Consider the following 21,890-nt stretch of genomic DNA (forward strand, 5'->3'; position numbering starts at 1 on the left):
TCTCTTGCGTGTTCCTTCATAAACATATGTATCAGCTCTAAGTGAATAGCATAAGTAAACTTATATAATCAAGACAAGATGGTGTTCTGTTCTTACTAGATGGCGTGAACTCTTTTATTCAACATACCAACCTTTCAGTAGCTGTCGAGATGAAGAACAGCCATTAAAGCACTGTTCCTTTGATATGCTTGTTATTTTTTGAGATTTTCTTATCATATTCATCCACTTTATATCTGTTTTGATGCTATTGTATTGTCAATAAAATATTTGGAATGCAGATATACACTTATTTTACAAGCTAAGTTAGCTGTAAATATACAGTTTCCAGACTGAAAGAACTCTAATAATCAACTTACCATTAACAGCCAATGAGATGAAACAATAATCTTCTTTTGGTCCCTTGCAACTCTGAACTCTTTAGTGGTATCATTTGCCCTAGTGCTCTGTAAGCAGATATAAAATACATTGATTTTGATGCTAGACCATCTATCAACTGACATGGCTTTAAATGACAGAGAATAATCCTTTTTTTTTCAATTTAGAGGAATTAAATTTTCCATATAAAAGGAATTCTTTATGTTAAGTCTAACTCTGCCAATGAATCACAAAAATGTATTCAACTTTTTATAAACTACTTAGGCAATGTTGGTTTCCAGTTGTTCTCGAGAAGTCTTGTTTGTGTTTTCACCACATTTATACATTTTTAACCTTAAAAGCTTAAGACCACTATTTTACCTATTCACAGTCAATATAATGGCTAGATGACAGTTACCCCTCAAACATATTTAGGTCTCTCTAGAAATCTGCACTTTGGCAACAACCATCATAATGGCAAACATTTTAATAAATTAAGCAATTTTCATTTTAAGTGTTGCTCTCAATATCTTAGTAATTTATATTTCATTACAACAAAATACCAAAACCACTGACAGTTTATCTCACCTGGAATATAAAATGTGTACATGATTCATCATACGTCCATCTGTAATCTCCTCCTAGTAGTGATACCATATTGTTGTACTCCGCCTGGTGAGAACTCAGCTTCTTACTCACTGCTATAACTACTCCTTTCAATGGTCCTGCCTCTTGTTGCTGTAGAAAACATACATAGAATATAAAATTGATGCATTTTGAGTACAGAGTTCTTATTACAGCCAATTTTGACACTTAGTCTGATCATTTGAATATATAGATCGTTCTTTTAAAAAACAATTGGTTTAAATTATAAGTCATAACAACTAAATGAACGCTGTCCAAATGAGTTTGATTTAGACTGAATAATTTATTATCAAGATGAGTTCTATCTATAAGATAACACTGCATACAATCAAATACTGCTTAGATACATACAATTTTAACACAATGTTATGAATATTAGGTATAATTTAATTGAAACCAACCCAAATACACTAAGTAACCCCAAAAAAAACCAAAAATATCAAGATGTGGTGTGCATTGATAGATAAATATCCATGTCATATGCTGATGTATATTATTTGCATTTATGTTGATACTTAGATAATGCACACATAAAATTTCATTTCTTCAAAGTGAAATATGGTTTTTTGAAAAAGATAAAATATTTCAGTACTCAACAAGAATGTGTCCTCAGTACACAAATGCCCCACTCGCACTATCATTTTCTATGTTCAGTGGACCGTGAAATTGGGGTAAAATCTCTAATTTGGCATTAAAATTAGAAAGATCATATCATAGGGAACATGTGTACCAAGTTTGAAGTCGATTGGACTTCAACTTCATCAAAAACTACCTCGACCAAAAACTTTAACCTGAAGCGGGACAGACGGACGAACGAACGAACGAACGGACGGATGGACGCACAGACCAGAAAACATAATGACCCTCTACTATCGTAGGTGGGGCATAAAAATGTAATAGTTGAGATTTTCAAAACTAAGTTCTCTGGCACTGTTCAGATTACCATCAACAGAAACAGAACTAACCAACTGAGGAAACATGTATAGAAACTTACAGAAAGTCCATCCATACAAGAGCCATCTACTTCATCTGAACCCCTTGTTGCTGTTGTAGCTCCCTCAGATATTTCTACTGCTCTCTGTAACTTGGTGGTGAACAGTTCCTCTAATGGCTGAAAATTATTATTATGGTTAAGAAAACAGCAATTTTATGTTTGAGCATTGTCTGCACATTAAAAACATAAAATAAAAACAATCATTGAATCCACAGATTTAGTTATCTAATAACAAAAGAAACTAGATAAAGTATCTTGCTTATTTGCTAGGATACTAAAAAACTAAATATTCTGGACTGTCCAAATTTGTTTTATTACTTTATTGTGAATTGATTACTATCTGTATTAAAAATAACTTTGTACCAAAAACTTTCATCTCATATTAAATTACCTGACTTTGTCTTCTTTTGGCATTTCTGGCTTTTTCTGCTGGTGGAGTCTCTAAACACTTCATAACATCCTGAAATAATTCCATTAATTGCATTTTTTAACTGATCTATAGAATAACTAATCCAAAATTTAAATGTCAAAAAAGTCCAACAAGGGACTAAACAATACACAAATTTAGAAAAGGATTAAACACATGGCTGTTTGTCAAAGCTGTTCAGTCACACAAGTTTCATATTAATAGTAATCACAATTTTTAGATTTAATTAGTTATTCCATTCATTACTTTTAATGAAAATAAAGTAGAAAATGCAAGGAACCAGGTCTTTTTCTTTGTTTTGCAATACTATTGATAACATCTTGAAAACACATAATGATGTATAATGCCAGAAAAAAACGTGGAATGATAAAAAATATAAGCATTTACTGTTAGATCCCATTTTGGTCTGAATTCTTTTGTGGGATCCAGGAATCTTCCTGGTGAGGGAGAACTGATGCTGGCTCTTTTGGAAGAGTTCTTTGGTGTTGTCTCAAAATCATCATTTTGTAATGCCTGAAATATAAAGAAAACATATATATAGTATACCTATTTTTTCACATTTTTTTCGGTTTGCTAATAGAATAAAACATGCATTTGGCAAACTTGATCAGTTTTTGGTTTATTGATGTTGTCAGGCCTTTAGTTTTCTTATTTGGATTGTTTCATATTTGTCCTTTCAGGACTTTTATGATAGCTTGGTGTGCGGTAAATGTTTTGCTAATTGTTTAAGCTCATACAGTGAACTCTAGTCTTTTGGCCTCTCATGGAAAGTAGTCTAATTTGAAATCAGACCACATCTTCTTATATCAAATTAGCATAAATAAAAATAACAGTACCTGAAATGCATAACAAAGTATATTTACCTGCATAGATAATGTGAAACTCTATTGATCTCGTGACTGTAGTTAATTGTATATTATCTTTAAACATTCTATAATATATACCTTTACTCTCTGATTTACAACTTTTGGTTGAGCAGGAATAGGAATAGGTTCTTTTTTCTGATGAACATTTTCTTTCTGACTCTCTTGAAAAGGTTTAGGACTATTTGTTGACAGTGTTTCTAAATTTTCTTCATCTCTAATATTTTCTTTGCTCTTGTCTGCAGGTAATGCACTGTCTATTGTCATTTCAGAGTTAAAACCTTCCATGGCTTCCATTGTTTCCATGCCAACAGAAAGATTACCACTTCCACGTCTTGACATGTCCTTATGCCTAGAATTTGCTATAGAATCATGCTTTGAGCTATTTGCTTGGTCCCCTTTTTCATAATTGTCAACTTTTTTATCAGTTAGTTCACTGGCTTTGTTATCTCCCTTCATTGAGATATCTTGTTTAAGAGATTCATTTTTATCATTTAAAACAGTTTTACTCAGTCCTGGTTCACTCTCTTCCCTAACATTTTGTTGATTATCAATGAGATACTTATCTAAAGGTTCTGGTTTACCAGATTTGGCACATGCTAGAATCCACCTAAAATATTCAAATAAAGATATGAACAAGCTTCTAGACTTACAAAAGGTCAATTATAAAACAATTGAAATATATCTCAAATGTATACGAATTGGTTAAAATTTTCAATGTTTCTGACATCTAATCCTTCTGTCAAATGTTCCCAAATGACAAAAGTCACTAACTGTAACACACATCACATTCAAGGCTTCCAAAACGGTCATATATTCCGGACATTTGTATAATGTCCGATAAAAGTCCCGCTGGGCAAAGCATGAAACGGTCATATACTTTTCCGTTTTCAAGGCTTTCTTAAGTGACAGTCATTTTAACATAATTGGCGATCTTTTAGACCCAACATTTTGCCTTTATATAAACAGCCACACATTTCCTGTCATAAAAGTGACATGATTATTAATAACTATCAAAACAAACCCTACTTCAATACTTTCTAATTTTAATCAAGGCTTATTAGTTGTTGGACAGCTGACATCTATCTGTTCTTGTGACAGGTAAACTATTTTCAGTACCGGACATCGTATAAATTAATTGGTCTATTCAAAGTTATTTTCTAACATTTCAGCGGTTTGTATCTAATTGATTTAGTCCAACAGATTAAAATTATAAGAAATACGTTTATAAACATGATTGGATGAAATTTTTTTTTAATTTTTAAATGAAAAATCGTCAGAACAACGTTGTATGACAGACCGGCAACACGTGTGCACAGGTGGGAAATTAAATTATGCATACTACATTTCTTCAATAAACAGCTGCGCCATGAGCGCATGATACGCCCGACGTCTTGTGTGGAAGTTTTATGCAATGATCATAAATAGTTTCTGAGAAAGTTTTAAGCAATTACCATTTATTGCTTTTGAGACACGGCGGGACATGTGAAACCCCCCACCCTGTTTTCTTTTTACAAATATCACTAAAATAAAATTTTGAATCAAACCAAAAAGTATACAGATCTTTAGATTAATATAACAAAGAAGTGTGTACAGTTTCAAGCAATAATCATAAATTGTTTTTGAGATACGGCGCGACATGTAAAAAAAAAACTCCCCTTTTTTACAAAATACTCAATAACTCAAAAATCAAATTTTGAGTCATCACCAAAAAGTATACAGATCTTTAGATTAATATAACAAAGAAGTGTGTAAAGTTTCAAGCAATAATCATAAATCGTTTTTGAGATACGGCACGACATGTAAAAACCCCCTCCCCCTTTTTTACAAAATACTCAATAACTTAAAAATGAAATTTTGAATCATCACCAAAAAGTATACAGATTTTTAGATTAATAACAAAGAAGTGTGTAAAGTTTTAAGCAATAATCATAAATCGTTTTTGAGATACGGCGCGACATGTAAAAAACCCTCCCCCTTTTTTTACAAAATACTCAATAACTCAAAAATGAAATTTTGAATCATCACCAAAAAGTATACAGATATTAAGATTAATATAACTAAGAAGTGTGTAAAGTTTTAAGCAATAATCAAGAATCGTTTTTGAGATACGGTGCGACATGTGAAAAAAAACCACCCCTGTTTTAGTTACAAAGTGCCGTAACTCAAAAAGTTTAAATCTTATTTTCACCAAAAAGTATACAGATCATCTGACCATCATAAAAAACAACTGTATTAAGTTTCATGAAATTTAGATAAGTCGTTCTCAAGTTACGGTGCGACATGTTTACGCCGGACAGACAGACGGACGGACGGACATCAAATTATCATTGATACCTGTATCTAATGTTCATTTCAAGTATTTTGTTGAAGAAATAACTGGGAAAGAGCTTCTTCACTCAGTCGTGCTTTGTAAACCTACACAGATTTTACGTATCCGTTTCAGGTCCAAGGTTTACCATTGTCAAGACAACATCCGGTTTAGGAAAATGTGTTTTTAAAAACGGAAGTAAAGTTTTTTGACAACATCATTTTGCACAAATAAAGAGTCTAATGCAGATATGAGCACGCTGATGTGCACACTTCGAATGATGCACTGCCAATTTAACAGTTTACTTTAGAACATCAAATTCATATCAAAGTAAAGTTTAATACGTTTTTTTTTTAATCTAATGTCAATCCCTGGGATGGCCATCTGATTACCATAATTGCCTTTTGTAACTTACATGTAGTTTTAAGGGATCAAAATCGAGATCAGATATAAAATGTCCGGCTGGCTCAAATATTTTTTGGAAGCCCTGATCACATTCTGATAAAAGTACATCTAAATGATCCCTTAAAAACATTATTTTAAAATCTCTTACAACACCCTACTTTTCAATATGTATTACTGTAATATTTACATGTTACTTTGTTTTGTTGAACATACATTTTAGATAATGCTGGTATTCCCCAGTTTTTGGCAGCAGTGTACTTCTGACCAGAGGCCTCCTTTGTTATCAAATGGGTTGTAGGCAAAAGTCCTTTTTTGGCATTTCTCACAAAATATTCCTGTGTCCTGTAAGAAAATCATACTATACTAAACAGATTGAATTAAAAATTGAAATATATAAACAAATATATTGATAACTGGAAATACTACATGCTTATAGGGACAAGAAAATGTGTATATGGTTAATATGAACCCTCTTTTGAACAAGACTAACACTCTTTGACCTGGTTCTAAAGATGTTTTTTTTTTAGAAAAATTAAATTAATTTAAAATGAGCTATCATGTAATCTAGACAATTTGTATTCACACAGAAAAGTCTTGTCTTTTAACAGTCTTTTAATTTTAATTTACACTAGAACACACCCGTGATATCACGCGGGTCCGTGACTGAATTAAAGTATATAACTATGCGCAAGCCTTATTTTAGTATTAGTATTGTGATAAAGTCATGTCGATTATAAGATAAACAGTTTTTCTCTGCTTTCAAGTCTTTCTGTTTGAACCCGTCGAACTGAAACAATAATATTAATTATTTGGAAAACAAAAGGTCCTGGAATGGAGTATTTTTTAATCAACAGCATTGTCCTATATAAGTTATAAATAAAGTTGAATTCTTTGCTTCGCTGTTTTACGTCATGCCCACTAACAAATTGAAAACTGTACCTATACGCCTTATTTTTAGTCCAGATTTTTAGTATTCGTATTGTTATCTTAGAAAGTCTTACTGATTAAAATACTACAATAGGTAACAATTTGACAATTTAGTAGTGTCAACCCTGTGGTTATGACCCGTGTATATAGCATATTAATCATGAATACAACGTTTGGTGGTGCGCCTGTCAGAAGCGGAACGTACAGATAAGGTAATAGGTAACAGGTGAATATACTATTGGTATCGGTAGCGGACTCGACCCGGAACTTCTTAATTATTGGCAATATTAATTACGTGGAAAACAAAAGGGGCTGGAGTGGTGTAATTTTTAATCTACACCTTTGTACTATATTAGTTATATATAAAGTTGAATTCTGTGATTCGTCGTTTTTACGTGATGACGGCTGACAAATTGGACCTCGTAATTTTAGTATTATAGATTATTCTGTTTAATTTATTAATTTTGCAAGATAAATACATGAGATTTCTTATTATTTTCTATCTTTTATTTTATTTTTTATTTTGTGTGATTGAGATGTTTAATATGTATATAATAGTCTCATAAGTCTTTATAGGCTGGGTGCTGATCTTTGTTTTTTTATGTGATTGTACTTGTAAATATTTTACTGTTGTGTAAGATCAATACATGAAACTTTAATAAAATAAATTTATCTTTTTATCTATAAAGATTATAATTGAATTTTGTGTTGGTAAAATTTTGTTATGTGTAAAGTACATCTTACAACCACTCAATTTTATTTGATAGAGCTGCAACTGAAAAAGATATACCTAAACCTACAATACCCTTCTTTTGTAGCAGTTGAGATGAAAGTTATTATTTGTAGCCAATAAATACAGTTATGGCTTTTCACTTATCCTAGTTTAAATAAATAATTCGTTTGAGTTAGGTTGTTAGTTTAAGGAGGTATTGAACGCCTTGAATAAAATGAACCCTAAACTTGAACCACACTTTCTCGGAAAAAAAATATTGGATATATAATGTTTGACAAACACTAATTTTGATCATTGAGAAGCTTAATATTTCCTTAACAATAGAACATGATTACATTGTTTAGCTGGTTTTACAGTGACTTGACTGTTAGTGTTGCTATTCACCAATTGCAACTCATTCAAAATTTTGACCCAATTGCAATTTGTTTAATTAAATCAAATTGTTCAACTGGTCAAAGATTTGAACAAACTGTTCAGCCAAAATGTGAAAGTGCAAAGTGATAAAATAAATCATACTTACAATCCTATAAGTCTGTAACTCCACTGTATTGATGTAATTCCTAAATCAGTCTATCAATCTGTATAGTTATATTACAGCCATTACCATACTAAAGGTGAACTGTTTTATTTTGAATTGCTATAAAAATGTCAAAACTAAGCTTTTATAGAGTTTTTCTTTCGAAAAGTATTCTATATTTATAAGTATCACACATTATGTGAATAAAAACATTTCATATTCAGTAAAATATGTATGAAATAACAATATGCTTCCTTGGGGAGATAACCTAAAATACTATTCTTTTGAATAAAGACTTTTTGAAACCAAAAAGCGATTATCTCCCCTTCCTACAAACATATTGCAATTTCAAATATTTTACTGAATATGAAATGTTTTTATTCACATAGTGTGTGATTTTTATAAATATAGAATACTTTTCGAAAGAAAAACTCTATAAAAGCTTAGTTTTGACATTTTTATAGCAATTCAAAATAAAACAGTTCACCTTTAGTATGGTAATGGCAATAATATAACTATACAGATTGATAGACTGATTTAGGAAATACATCAATACAGTGGAGTTACAGACTTATAGGATTGTAAGTATGATTTATTTTATCACTTTGCACTTTCACATTTTGGCTGAACAGTTTGTTCAAATTTTTGACCAGTTGAACAATTTGATTTAATAAAACAAATTGCAATTGGTTCAAAATTTAGAATGAGTTGCAATTGGTGAATAGCAACACTAACAGTCAAGTCACTGTAACAGAGTTATCTCCCTGTAGTGTTATGTATCACTTTAAACCAAAATTCTTTCCCCTCTATAATAATGAACTTACTGAGCACCTATGCACTGGGCAATATGCATCAGACATTCTTTTTCTGTTCCAAACCAACCACTGAAACAAAATATCAATATCTATTTATTGCAGTTGTATATATCTTCTGGAATTTTTAGACAAAGCATATAAATTTTTAGTTACAATATATAAATACACATTCATGTTTGCACATGATTCCAATACTTATACACAATTCCTTTACAGATGGGTCAATGTTCGCAATAGTTTCTCCATAGGCGGTAATGGTTATGTTTTCTTCTGTTGCTCAGTTCATATCGTTAACTTAGATATGTATCATGGCTCGTTTCGAAACAGAGACATTTTCACATATGTGGTTAAATTTCAGAACCAAAGTGAGATGACTTTTTTCTGTAAATTAGCAAACCCCAAGAATCCTTTTGTGATGCAACTCTTCGTGGTAAAAAAATCCTTTTTAACACAATAAGTTCTGTGTGAAAATTTAATACTTTGAACACATTTAATAGCTCCATAGTTTTTACACATTTATTCTATGTTCCCCTACTTTCAAAATCATCACAAATGGTTTAACTGAGTCACTTTTTTATCAAAGAAACATGTCAAATATCACTACACAGAGAATTTTTGTTTACACACAACTTTTGAGTTCTTCATTTTGAGGCGCATTAGGGATATTGACCCACATACCTAGATTTTGTTCTGTTGTACAGTGTAATAGAATGATACACAAATAATGACTTTTAATCCCTTAATTAAATACATATAATTTTATCTGACTGCATCATGATAAGTGGTTTTGAAATTCAGTAATAAACTTTATGTATCTTTTAATACTTCTTGTAAACAATCAATTGTTTTATTTATCCTTCATGAACCATTAATTGTTTTCATTAATACGTTCAATCCCTACTGACTCACCTGAATGATAAAATACAGTCCACCAGTGGATTGTCTTCAATGTTGATATCCACGGGAGAAAACAGTGGATTACTACTCACTGGTAAAAGTCTGTCAGATTCTGCACACATTTGCTGTAATTAATAGATATATTTCAAATAAATGTTTTCAGTTTAAAGCTTTAGAAATATATTTTTTTTTTAAATCAAAATTTCTCTGATTAGAATCTCTTAATTGCAGATCTGTTTACCAAATTTGAAAATACAAAAAAAAAAAAAATAGCCAAAAAGAATTAATTTCAATGACACAGAAACATTTTAATAAACAAGCCATTTTTTAATGGATTAAAACCAAAATTGGTTTGATAGATTCTCATTAATTTGACTTTTTAAACAGAGACTATAATCAGGTTCAGATATTCTTCAATTTCAGTTTAAAGCTTGCTCAGCTTAATTGAGTATCAAGATTTTCTCTCTTCGTTGTATTTTTCAAAATTAATATTTAATTTCTCAATGTGATCTTATTTCAAAATTCAGTTTTTAATATCACAAGCATAATAACCTTTCTCAGTCATGTTTGTTATCTCCCCTTAATTTAAAAAGAATGGGGAAAAAAAGGTTTTCTAAAAGTAATACGTATAAATATTTCCAGGAATAATAGCTTCAACTGTATATTCACAGAATCTTTTTATAAGAAGCTTGCTCATTTAAAAACCCTTTACACACTTTCGTTAGAAGTGGAAAATATTAATATCTTTGGCATCTGAACAGTACTCAGAAATTTCACTTCTTTTGTCTTTCAACAACTGTTTTATGACTTCGTTAAGTCCTATAATTTTTCAAAAAGTATGTCATAACATTGAATACAAACCAGCCAAGTACTGGTCGCTATTTCTCCAACTGTTTTGTCCACAGGAAATCCATCTACAGGAACAACACCATAATCTGGAACCAGTCTGGTGTTCCCTTGATAAACTTTTCCTGAAAATTTAAAGATCGTTGTAGTAGCAATTTTAAATTGTTAAATAGTCACCACAAGAAATTATTTTAATCATTAACAAAATGAACAATTTCTGTAAAATAACATAAAAGCAGGACCAGAACAAAAGTATTGCTCTCATAAAAAGATTTTTTTACCACTCATACAATTGCTTTGGAAATAAGAAAGAGTAGAAGAATTCTAAATCAAAACAAACCTCCTTCCTCATTTACAAATTCTGTTAATGGAGTATGCTGCTCTTCCTCAAATCCAAAAAACATAAATGATTTCCCTGTAAACACCTTTTTTTGTATCTGGCTGTCACCTAAAATTAAATCATATATTAAACATATTATTTCATATGTAAATTATATTTGGCTTATATTAGAATTAAATACAAAAATTTTGTAAATTAGTGATTTTTTTATACACTTTTCAGTCACAAAGAAAAGGGATAAAAAAGATATTTTTAACTTACACAAGAACTTGGAAATAAATAGATGAGGTAAGTGTCAATGTATACATGTATATAAGGTACATTTGTATTTATATCTATACTAGTAAAGGAAGATACCGATTTCATTGAGCCGCAACTCCTCTGAAGCCATACATAGTGGGAAATATTTGTGATATGACATATAAATGTAGTGTTTTGTACTTCCATTTTTTTTCCCCACAGAAAATGCCAATTTTTGCGAAATTATCCAAGGACTGTTATTTATCCAAGTTTTTTATGCTTTTGCACATGCTAAGTTTTCATAACAACTCTTGGTTTCAACGTGTGGTAAATTGTACCGCTATTTCGCTGGCATCTTCTAACTGTGCATACATAATTGATAATAAAGATGTTATCAGAACAATCATGCTGTAAAGATACAAATTTTTCAGCCTTTTGTGTTATACAGGGTCACCTAAGATACAACTTAATGCAAAAATTCTACTTCACAATGACAGACTTAAGGAACAAAACACAAACAAACAATACAAACTTACCATCAGGATTTTGAGTCATTTCATCCGCCTCTGTTTCTACAGGTTTTTGTTCTGTTGCTGTAGGTTTATCTTCATTTTTCATGGTTTTATCCTGTGTATTTTCTAAAATATACAATTTAAAAAATAATCAGTATTGAATATTTTAAAAATCATCATAATATCATGATGTACAATGGGAAGCAATGTTTTCAGCCTTTATTCTAACCTAACCTGAAACTCTTGAGTATTCATAAAAAATAGAACTGGTTGAACATCAGATATATTTTTCAATTCGGATCAAAATTATCAACATCAGTTTATTCATTATCAAGTCAGTGATGTGTCCAGGTCAAAGTTAATAAGGCTGGGTCAACTTATTTGAAGCTACAAAGCATTGATATATAATTTTATCAAGAGCTGAACAGAGTGATACAGACAATGGCACAACTGATAATTATTTATACCTTCCATTGGTTGTATAAGATACTGTGACATGATATCCATTTCTTCTTCTTCCTTGTGATCATCCTTGTCAGGTTTTATATTTTCTGGTTCTAAAGTTTTGTTTTGGATACTCTCTTTTCTTTCAAGTTTCTTCTGTTTGCTAAAATGTTATAAAAATCATAACAATTACTTATAATAGTAGACTCAAAAACTTAATCAGTTCATAGGAGGCAAAAAAGCTTATTGTGTTTTAATATTACATATCTACAAACAAATATCATCACCAGTTTCAAAGTATTAACAAAATTTCTGCAACTCTTTAAAAAAAATATCTTACGACTAAAATTGAGAGTTAGTTATACTGAAATGTGAATGACTTAATAGTATTTTTATTTTTTTTTGGAAAAAGAGTCCCTGATTCTAATATTAACTGTTAAAGTTTAACAGCATCATCTTAGCCTTCTTGCTTCATGCATGATTAAGTCAAATATGTATAGATTAAATCTAAGATGTAAAACTTCTAGATTTCATTTAAGAAGTGTATGACTTCTACTATATATAAAGGTTCATATCATATGCAAAAGTTGTTTGTGATGAAACCTTCTGCTAAACAGTAGACAGATACCTACATGTCTGAGTATTCTGTAACAAGAATGTGTCCATAGTACACGGATGCCCACTCCCACTATCATTTTCTATGTTCAGAAGACCGTGAAATTGGGGTCAAAAGTTTAATTTGGAATTAAAATTAGAAAGATCATATCATGGGGAACATGTGTATTAAGTTTCAAGTTGATTGGACTTCAGCTTCATCAAAAACTACCTTGACTAAAAACTTTAACAGGACGGACGAACGGAGGCACAGACGGATGGATGGACGGATGGATGGACGGACGAACAGAGGCACAGACCAGAAAACATAATGCCCCTCTACTATCGAAGGTGGGGCATAAAAAGTTTACCAGATATTAAAGTGAATAATCTTCATGTATTTGGAAACTAAGTACACAATTTTGATGACAAGGGGTAACTTCAATCCTTACACTGTTAACTTTGGAGATTCTGATTCAGGTTGAGGTATATCTAGACATGAGAATGGTGCTTCATCCACTGTTCTACCATTACGGTAACATTCTGCTAGCCAGGCTGGGGAAACAACCTGTGGTCTATAAATATAAAAAGTGAAGATCAATAAATTTTGCACCTGAATTCAGTTTCTCTGAAATTTATTTAAAATGTGAGATCCACTGTTTTTCTAAAGCATGTTCCAAGCCCAATTCTTGCAAATTGAAGTTGAAAGTACATGTAATATAGAGAAATGAATATTATCTTGTTGTTAATACCTAAAAATTTAAGGCTGGATGGATAAGGATATCAATATATTATTTGTTACCCAAAGTGGGACTGATTAACTTGAACTACAGTAATATGTCTCATTATACACAATAAAATCAGATATACACTCTATGAAACAAATCATTCAAAAATAAGATTTTTACATTTATCTATTTTTTAGACATTTACCTGAAAGTGTATGAAGTTAGTAATTCAATATCTCTGTCAATTCTTACTCCCAGTATGACATGAGTGACAGCTTCATTTAACTGGTTTAGTCTGAAATAAACAAGAATGGAAACAGATGTAAATGATTAAAAAAAGACTGATAACATTAAAGATAAGTATTGATATAAGCACACAACCATTGATATATAAATTCTTTTCAACATTCAATCTATTTTTCGTCAAACAACACACTCAATAAAGTTTGTGGTTTTCAGTGTTAAAAGCTTTTCATTTATTCATTTTCTATGCTTAAAGCTTGTTGTACTCATTTTCTGCATAAAAAGCATGAAATTTTACTTTTGTGTAAAAAATGTAGAGTAGCCCATCAAAGCTGTTCTGTATAAGGAAGTGTCAAGTTTTTTTGATAAATCTTCCTTGGTGTCCATGAAATAAATATAACAAAATTGTATTCATATTTACATACAAGTCATAGAAATGTATCATAACTCAAACTGTATTATATACTCACCTTGTAGCACCACCAGCATTTATCACTTTCTTCATTTTTTCAAGGTCTTGTCCACAAAAACCACTCAAGTAAATCTAAAAATAGAGAACAGAATATCATGTTATGACATATTATCTATATGTTCACCATCAAATATAATGACAATTCTTTGATTACTATTGAATTTGTTTTCACGAAATTAACAATTACATTTTGTCATTGGTAGGTTTATAGCAAAGGGTATGTCAAGTACTGATAATACTTTCTGTGAATTTATTCTTATAAGATGGTACAGTACTCAGATTCACTGTGTTGCTTGTTAAAATGGAAGTTTCCAATATTTTTGATTGTAGAATTTGTCAAAACATGTGTCCAATCTTAATGCATGAAAATTGCACACTCATTTTATTTTATATATGAAGAGAAATGGTGATGTTTGGTAAAACTTTCTTTTAAAAAAAAAATTGACAAGAAGTTTAATTTATATATCAACTACCTTACAACCATCAAGGAATAGATCTGAAGGTGGACGAGATAGATCTATGGTTTGTAGTGATGATTCAATATGATCATTCTTTTGAGCCTGTGTCTCACTGAAAGTAGTCATGTCAGATCTTGTTGTAGTAGCTGTATCATTCATTCTTGTCATGGCAGCTGTCTCATTTACCTGGCAGTTACCTATCATGGAGATGTTTGAAATACTGCTGATGTCGGCAATACTGGAAACTCTATCTGAAAATAGAAAATTATGTGTTTTCCAACTTGCATATTATTTTCAAGAAAAAGTGTATCCATATTACATGTATCAAGCATAATATAATAAAAAGAAAAAAAGAAAAAAAATGCAAATCTTAAAATTCACTTCACCAATCTTAAAAGCAGCTTTACTTACAATACTATTTTTTTCCCCAATGTAATATGACAAAGGGAGATAAGTTACAAAATGCTTTTGATGATGCCTATTATTTCATAGCTTAAATATTTAAGTAATTTCCTGACTGTTTAAGTTTCTTACTACTCGTTCGTAAAATTACATGTTCTTTGCCCAAATGTTATGAAACACTTTGTTGGTTTCTTTCTCTCATGTTTGATTTTGTGTCATTAAAAAAGCCTATGGTTTTATTGTTTGAATTGTTTGACATTTGGTATAGCTGACTATATGGCAATGGGTATTGGTTGTACTTTTTAAATACGCAAAAATCTTTCTTTCTCTAACAGATAATTTCCACTTATTCAATACTAAATAACTCACTTTTTGCTTTACCCTTCTCTGGTGTAGATGTCTTGACCCCTGAATCTCTGCCTTCTAATCCATATTTACTCTCATCAAGACAATATCCCTTTTCTACAGAATCATACAACCATTCAGACTTGATAATGTGCATCTTCCATTTCCTAGCAAACTCATACTTTTGACCTGAAGGCAAAAAGATAAAAATATAATCAATTTAGAAAAATCTAAATGAGAAAAGTTTTTACCAACTATAATAATTCATAAAATAAGCTCATTGTTTGTGCAAAGTCAAGTGACAATTGATATTTTATGCAGAGTTTAAATTTATATCCAAATAAAGTTATTCCAGGGATAGAAGCATTAACAGTCAAAATCGTATAACAAATTAATAGTGGGTTTATGAAAATATTTCAATTAAAAATGTATTTATTCAAATTATAAGCTATGTAGTGAAATAATTTTACCTTTAGGTTTATTGATGATGAGATGAGTACACTCCTTGACCTTCATTTCCCCAGTATATTTGCCACCTGAAAAAGTACAAGCAACCTAATGCAAAATTGTGTTTGACAACAAGGTAATCTAATTTTCTATAGTTATCCGGTCTATATTAGTCAACTGAACTGTACAGTTTTTAGTATTTTTATAAAGCATGCAATGAATTTAAAGACGGAAAGAAAATATGACAAAAGTTTTTGAAAGAAATCTATACTATTAAACGAGAAGACCTCATGTTGTGTGTCGCTTCTCTTCTTGGGAGAAAAACGAAAAAAAAGGCAAACGGTTATTGTTTCTGTCATTAGACCGATTTTTAAGTCAAAGATAAGAATTCTGGTTTTAAACTTGCATATGACATGTATGATTTTCATAAGTACTCGGAGAGAGGACAATTATTTTCGTGTTTATCCACATGTATACTATGATTATACTACTATACTATATAGAGACTCTCTATATGATTATTGCAGTGACCGCCATGGAGAAGAAACTTGGAATTGATAGTTAATAGTAAATACACTTTATTTATAATATACATATGTTCATAGTATACAGAAGGCTTCAGACCACAATTTATTCTCTCTGTTTGTGGTCTTGGAATATAGTTCCCAATTATTATATGGATAAGTAATGCTTCCTATATATTCTGTCAACTGTTTTCTTAGAAATGTTTACTTTTGAAGGGGTCATATCAGTTGCATATATATATTGTAATAAGTGGAAAAAATTTATTGCTGAAAGTGAAAGTAGTGATTTAGCCAAAATGAAAGTAGACAGGGTAAAAATTAGCCTGAGTCATTTATTCAAGATTCAAATCCTACCATTGGCATGTTAATAGGGCTCTCAAAAGAAAAAGCAGACTGATTGATTGTCCTAATAGCTTATTTTTTTAAAATAATAATGGTCTATATATAAGCAGTTACATTTATTTCAGGTTTTAACCTTTTCAACGCTATACAAGGCATATGCCATGATGATATACGCCGTCCGCCACTGCTATTCGCGGCATATATGCCGCGATGACAATGGATTTTTCATCAGGACTCTTAAACCATTCGGTTTTCATTTGGGTCCTCTCTAATTTTTCCTTGTATGAATCAAGGATATACAAGGTCTCATTTGTGCTTGAAATCCCAGAAATGTTTATTGTAAATTCATGCAGTACAAGGAAAATTGAAGAAAAATAAAAACAAATATTTTGGCAAATGCAAATGACGGAAATCGGAAACGAAGCTGTAAATATGGAAATATTTCAGCATTTCTATGGCGAAACTGACAACCAGGATTAGATAAAAGGTTTCTTGTTATCTCAATGTGTTTATTACATTTAATTCGTATGGGAAATATGATTTGATCAATCATTATGAGACGTTGAAAAGGGGGGAAAACGGAGGTTGACTAAAAATTTTTAGGACGGAGTCACTGATTTGTGCCACGTTAACATAACACGTTGCAATACACTACAGAATCAAGCAATTGGTGTTTTCTTTATTATATGGCAGATAAAACAACAAAATAGATGAAGACTAAAAGTAGTTTTTATTCAAAATTCAACACAAATGTAATAAATTACACCTTTTACCTGTTAATTACCTGAAAATGCAGGTAACCTGATAAAAATTTTACTGAAATAACTGCCTAACATACATTTTTCATGCAATAACTTTCTCTGTATCTCTTATAATAAAAAAGATACAACAGTCTGAAAAGGAATATACTGTTCTAATGAATGAACACAAAAATAAATGCAGCAGCAGCAGCCATTTTTTCTATTTTTTTGTGTAGCGTTGAAAGGGTTAAGCAGTTCAAATTTTTAAAATTTACTCTTTAACAAAAAATGCATTGAAGCAAAGGGGAAGAATAGTTGTGGTCTGAGGCCAGAAATGTGAAAATAATGGAGAGGAAACAAATAACACACTTTGGAAATGAGGAAGACAGCTTTTGATACCTTTTCTAAAAATCTCCAGACATAAAATCTTTTACAAAAATTCATCATACAATAGTTTACATACTTTAAACCAAGCTCTAAATGCTGCGCTTTCTCAGATGTGTTTTAGTTAATATTGAAGTTTGTGTTAGACAATAAAATCAATATCTCAATCCACATTTTTATACTAAATCTTTCTTATAGACAATCTTTTCATCCTTTATAGAAAGCAGATGTATAAAATTCTAGCAGATATAATTCAAACAATATTATTGATTGATTGTTGTCCTAATTTAAATATAATAAATTTTTACTTAATAAGATATGGCGATGTAAATATCTTTATCCAGTGTATGATACCAGAAATATTGGATGAAAGTTGGACTATGATTAAGTTTTCAGTTTAACCTACATTGTTTAAACATATTTATTTATAGTGGATTGGGGAAACTGTTTTGCAACTATATTAATCCCTTTCCACTTTGCGGGTGCGAGTGCTGCCTTGTAGCGGCATTAGCCTACTCTTTTTCGAAATCTACAAGGGTGTCTTTAACGTGCAAGAGATATGACTCTCTCTTAACACAGGTCAGCCATTTATCGTCCCCTTCCGACGGACTATCATCGTTTCCTCAAGACCATATTCGCAGATGATGTCAAGGGAGAGCTGAAAATTGAGTTCCTGAAATTTTCATCCCAAACGGGAATCGAATCAGGAACCTTTGTGTTAGTAGTCCGATGCACTAACCACTACACCACGGCTCCCTTGACTTATGAGACTTTCAATATTGAAACAAACAATATCAGAAATACTAATTCATGTACAACAATAATAATATAATGTTACCCTCAGCTTCTATCATGGTCTTCATTTCTCCTCGTTCTGTTGAATCAAACCCAGAAACTGTTATAACCAATCCATAGAACACAGGACATGAATATTCATGAAACAGGGGATCCGCACCATGAATGTGTCTGTAAATATAAGTCACATATTGTTCCAGCAGTACTACATATTCACATATATCATACAATTTAATTTTTAAGACTCCTTTCAAAATTTCAACACTTTTGAAATTAAATTCTGAACAAATAAGAAAGAAATTCTACCTAGGGTATCACTAAATAAAAAACAAGAGTTTATTAACTTTATTTTTATCAAATTACATATACAGCACATGCAATTATACATACCCATCTGCTGATTTCTCCCACACCTTTTCCACCCATAATGGTAACATAATCTGTTTTCCAAGGTCGCCAGAAACCTGAAATCATTTTCAATGAGTTATCACTTTAGATATTATATAATGAGTAAATTATAAATGCACAAAGAAGTTAAAAATATATGTTCTTGAATCATGTAACATATTTTATCATCTTTATTCAATGATGATTTTTATCTATTCCTGATAATTCATTTGACCCACCCTCATGAACCATACAAGTAACATGGTCTTCCTCATTCATGTATAAAATCTCTCCTACAATATTAGCATATATCTCCCACAACAGTCTAGGTCTCCTTGTTTTTGTGTGGAGTTTCAACAAATGAATGGTCATTCCTCTTTGATTTATTGTAGTTTACATTTAGATTTAAATACAGACCTTAAGAGGAACAGAAAAAAACAAAAAAATATATATGGAAGGAAGGTGCCATCCTCACCAATACTTTGTTGGAAGAGGGGGAAATTACCTGGTACTTTTTACTGCCAACTTCTCCTGTGACAAGATGAGTGACTTGGTCGGTCAGCGTTTTGCTGGCCTCGCCACCCATCATTTCCACTTTCTTATGTAGTTCTTCCTAAAATATGACAAACAAATTTCAAAATTTCAAAACATTTGTCTGTATCAAGTTAATATAATATGTCACAAATTCATATTCCCGTCATTAAGATAAATGGGTCTTTACTCTTGTTAAAAAAAAAATCACTAAATATATATCTCAATATAGATAACAATGCATCATAATAAATAGATTACATCAAGTTTCAAGCTAAACAAATGTAATGTTGATTTGGTATTCTCAATCTGTCTATCTAAAATATGATCTAACCAATACAAATAATTGTCATTTGTCCTCTGGTGGAGAGTTGCTCATTGGCAATCATACCACATCTTCTTTCAAAAAAAATTATTTTTATGACTTAAGGGTCATGCATTAACTTGTATCTACTTTTAAAACTCTCATTATCAACCTGACCATAGTACACATGTGTAACTGAAATGTTTTTAAAAAGTTTTTGGAAATACTGTATTGGTAGTAATTTTCCTACCATTGGCCTTATTCATGTGTGTTGCTACTATTCTAATATAGATTTTTTCATAAATAAACAAATTCTCTTTCAGTCAATCCTGGAGACATAACCTCCCAATTTTTAAATTTAACAAGAGGCTCTCAAAGAGCCTGAATCGCTCACCTTAATTTTTTTGGTTAAATCTCTCATCAATGATTATTTTGGCTTTTCAATTTATTTGAATGTTCTTTGAATAGTCCTATTTTCTTCAAAAGCAAAAAAAAAATCATTTTCTCCTATGTTCTATTTTAGCCTTAGGAGCTATGTTTCTGACATACAAGGAAATGAAATATAAAATTTATACTAGATACTCTGAAACTCATTTAGCCTTAGTTTGGCTGAAATTGATACAGCAGTTTCAAAGGAGAAATTTTTTTAAAGCAAGTCAACATGATGAACAAATTGTGAAAAAAGTCTTTAAAGGGCAATAACTCCTTAAGGGGTCAATTGACAATTTTGGTCAAATTGACTTATTTGTAGATCTTACTTTGCTTAACATTTTTGCTATTAACAGTTTATCTGTATCTATAATAATATTCAAGATAATAACCAAAAACTGCAAAATTTCTTTAAAATCATCAATTCAGGGGCATTATACCTGAAAAACCAGTTACCCAATTCGGCTGAAAATTTCAGGACAGGTAGACCTTGACCTAATAAATACTTTAACTTTTTGTCTTATTTGCTCTAAATGCTGGAGTTTTTGAGATATAAGCCAAAAACTGCATTTTACCCTGTGTTCTATTTTTAGCCATGACGGCCATGTTTTTTGACGAAATAAAAAATAAAGCACAAACTTTATTTTATACACCCTACTGATCATTCCGTTGAAGTTTGGTTGAATTTGGTTATGTAGTTTTAGAGGAGAAGATTTTTTAAAGTTAGCAAATATGATGAACAAATTGTGAAAAATTGTCATTAAAGGACAATAACCCCTTAAGGGGTCAATTGACAATTTTGGTCATATTAACTTATTTGTAGATCTTACTTTGCTGATCATTTTTGCTGTTTACAGTTTATCTTTATCTATAATAATATTCAAGATAATGACCAAAAACTGCAAAATTTCCTTAAAATTATCAATTAAGTGGCAGCAACCCAACAATGGTTTGTTTGATTCATCTGAAAATTTCAGGGCTGATAGATCTTGACCTAATGAACATTTTTACCCCATGTCAGATTTGCTCTAAATGCTTTCGTTTTTGAGATATAAGCCAAAAACTGCGTTAGACCTCTATGTTCTATTTTAAGTAACGGCGGCCATGTTTTTTGACGGATCAAAAATCGAAGCACACACTTTGTGCAGGATAATCTGAGGAACAATCATGCTAAGTTTCATTCAAATCCATTCAGTAGTTTCAGAGGAGAAGATGTTTGAAAAATTGTTAACGACGACGACGACGACGACGGACGCCAAGTGATGAGAAAAGCTCACATGGCCTTTTAGGCCAGGTGAGCTAAAAATATAACTTAAACTGCTGACTTTTTACATTTGAAAGTACTTTACCCTAATCTCTTTATCTAAGTTTGAGCAGCAAACAACCAGGTCTTTCAAGGCTAAGTTGAAAATTGGAGTAGATCTTCTTGGAATATCCTGTAAAATGAAAAAAAAATTAGTTTCTATACATTGTCTTTTTAAGCATACCGTACATG

The 21,890-nt window shown here is 31.0% G+C and overlaps 1 protein-coding gene across 1 annotated transcript in view; it reads right to left on the reverse strand.

Moving 5' to 3' along the window:
- LOC139490928 (DNA topoisomerase 2-binding protein 1-A-like) overlaps window positions 1-21,890 on the reverse strand; it is a 46,101-nt gene that overhangs the window by 17,668 nt on the left and 6,543 nt on the right. Inside the window, exons 5-27 of the mRNA XM_071278074.1 lie at window positions 21,745-21,831; window positions 19,637-19,744; window positions 19,135-19,208; window positions 18,788-18,915; window positions 15,983-16,048; window positions 15,537-15,701; window positions 14,781-15,016; window positions 14,306-14,379; window positions 13,798-13,887; window positions 13,317-13,439; window positions 12,294-12,433; window positions 11,851-11,952; window positions 11,075-11,182; window positions 10,750-10,859; window positions 9,901-10,013; window positions 9,001-9,060; window positions 6,213-6,341; window positions 3,365-3,893; window positions 2,808-2,933; window positions 2,385-2,453; window positions 1,994-2,110; window positions 943-1,092; window positions 357-443 (exon numbers count right to left, since the gene is read on the reverse strand). Of these exons, the coding sequence (XP_071134175.1) occupies window positions 357-443; window positions 943-1,092; window positions 1,994-2,110; window positions 2,385-2,453; window positions 2,808-2,933; window positions 3,365-3,893; window positions 6,213-6,341; window positions 9,001-9,060; window positions 9,901-10,013; window positions 10,750-10,859; window positions 11,075-11,182; window positions 11,851-11,952; window positions 12,294-12,433; window positions 13,317-13,439; window positions 13,798-13,887; window positions 14,306-14,379; window positions 14,781-15,016; window positions 15,537-15,701; window positions 15,983-16,048; window positions 18,788-18,915; window positions 19,135-19,208; window positions 19,637-19,744; window positions 21,745-21,831 (2,991 nt within the window). The remainder of the gene's footprint in view (window positions 1-356; window positions 444-942; window positions 1,093-1,993; window positions 2,111-2,384; window positions 2,454-2,807; window positions 2,934-3,364; window positions 3,894-6,212; window positions 6,342-9,000; window positions 9,061-9,900; window positions 10,014-10,749; window positions 10,860-11,074; window positions 11,183-11,850; window positions 11,953-12,293; window positions 12,434-13,316; window positions 13,440-13,797; window positions 13,888-14,305; window positions 14,380-14,780; window positions 15,017-15,536; window positions 15,702-15,982; window positions 16,049-18,787; window positions 18,916-19,134; window positions 19,209-19,636; window positions 19,745-21,744; window positions 21,832-21,890) is intronic.

The sequence above is a fragment of the Mytilus edulis genome, chromosome 10 (genome assembly GCF_963676685.1).
Source record: "Mytilus edulis chromosome 10, xbMytEdul2.2, whole genome shotgun sequence".
Classification (NCBI taxonomy): domain Eukaryota; kingdom Metazoa; phylum Mollusca; class Bivalvia; order Mytilida; family Mytilidae; genus Mytilus; species Mytilus edulis.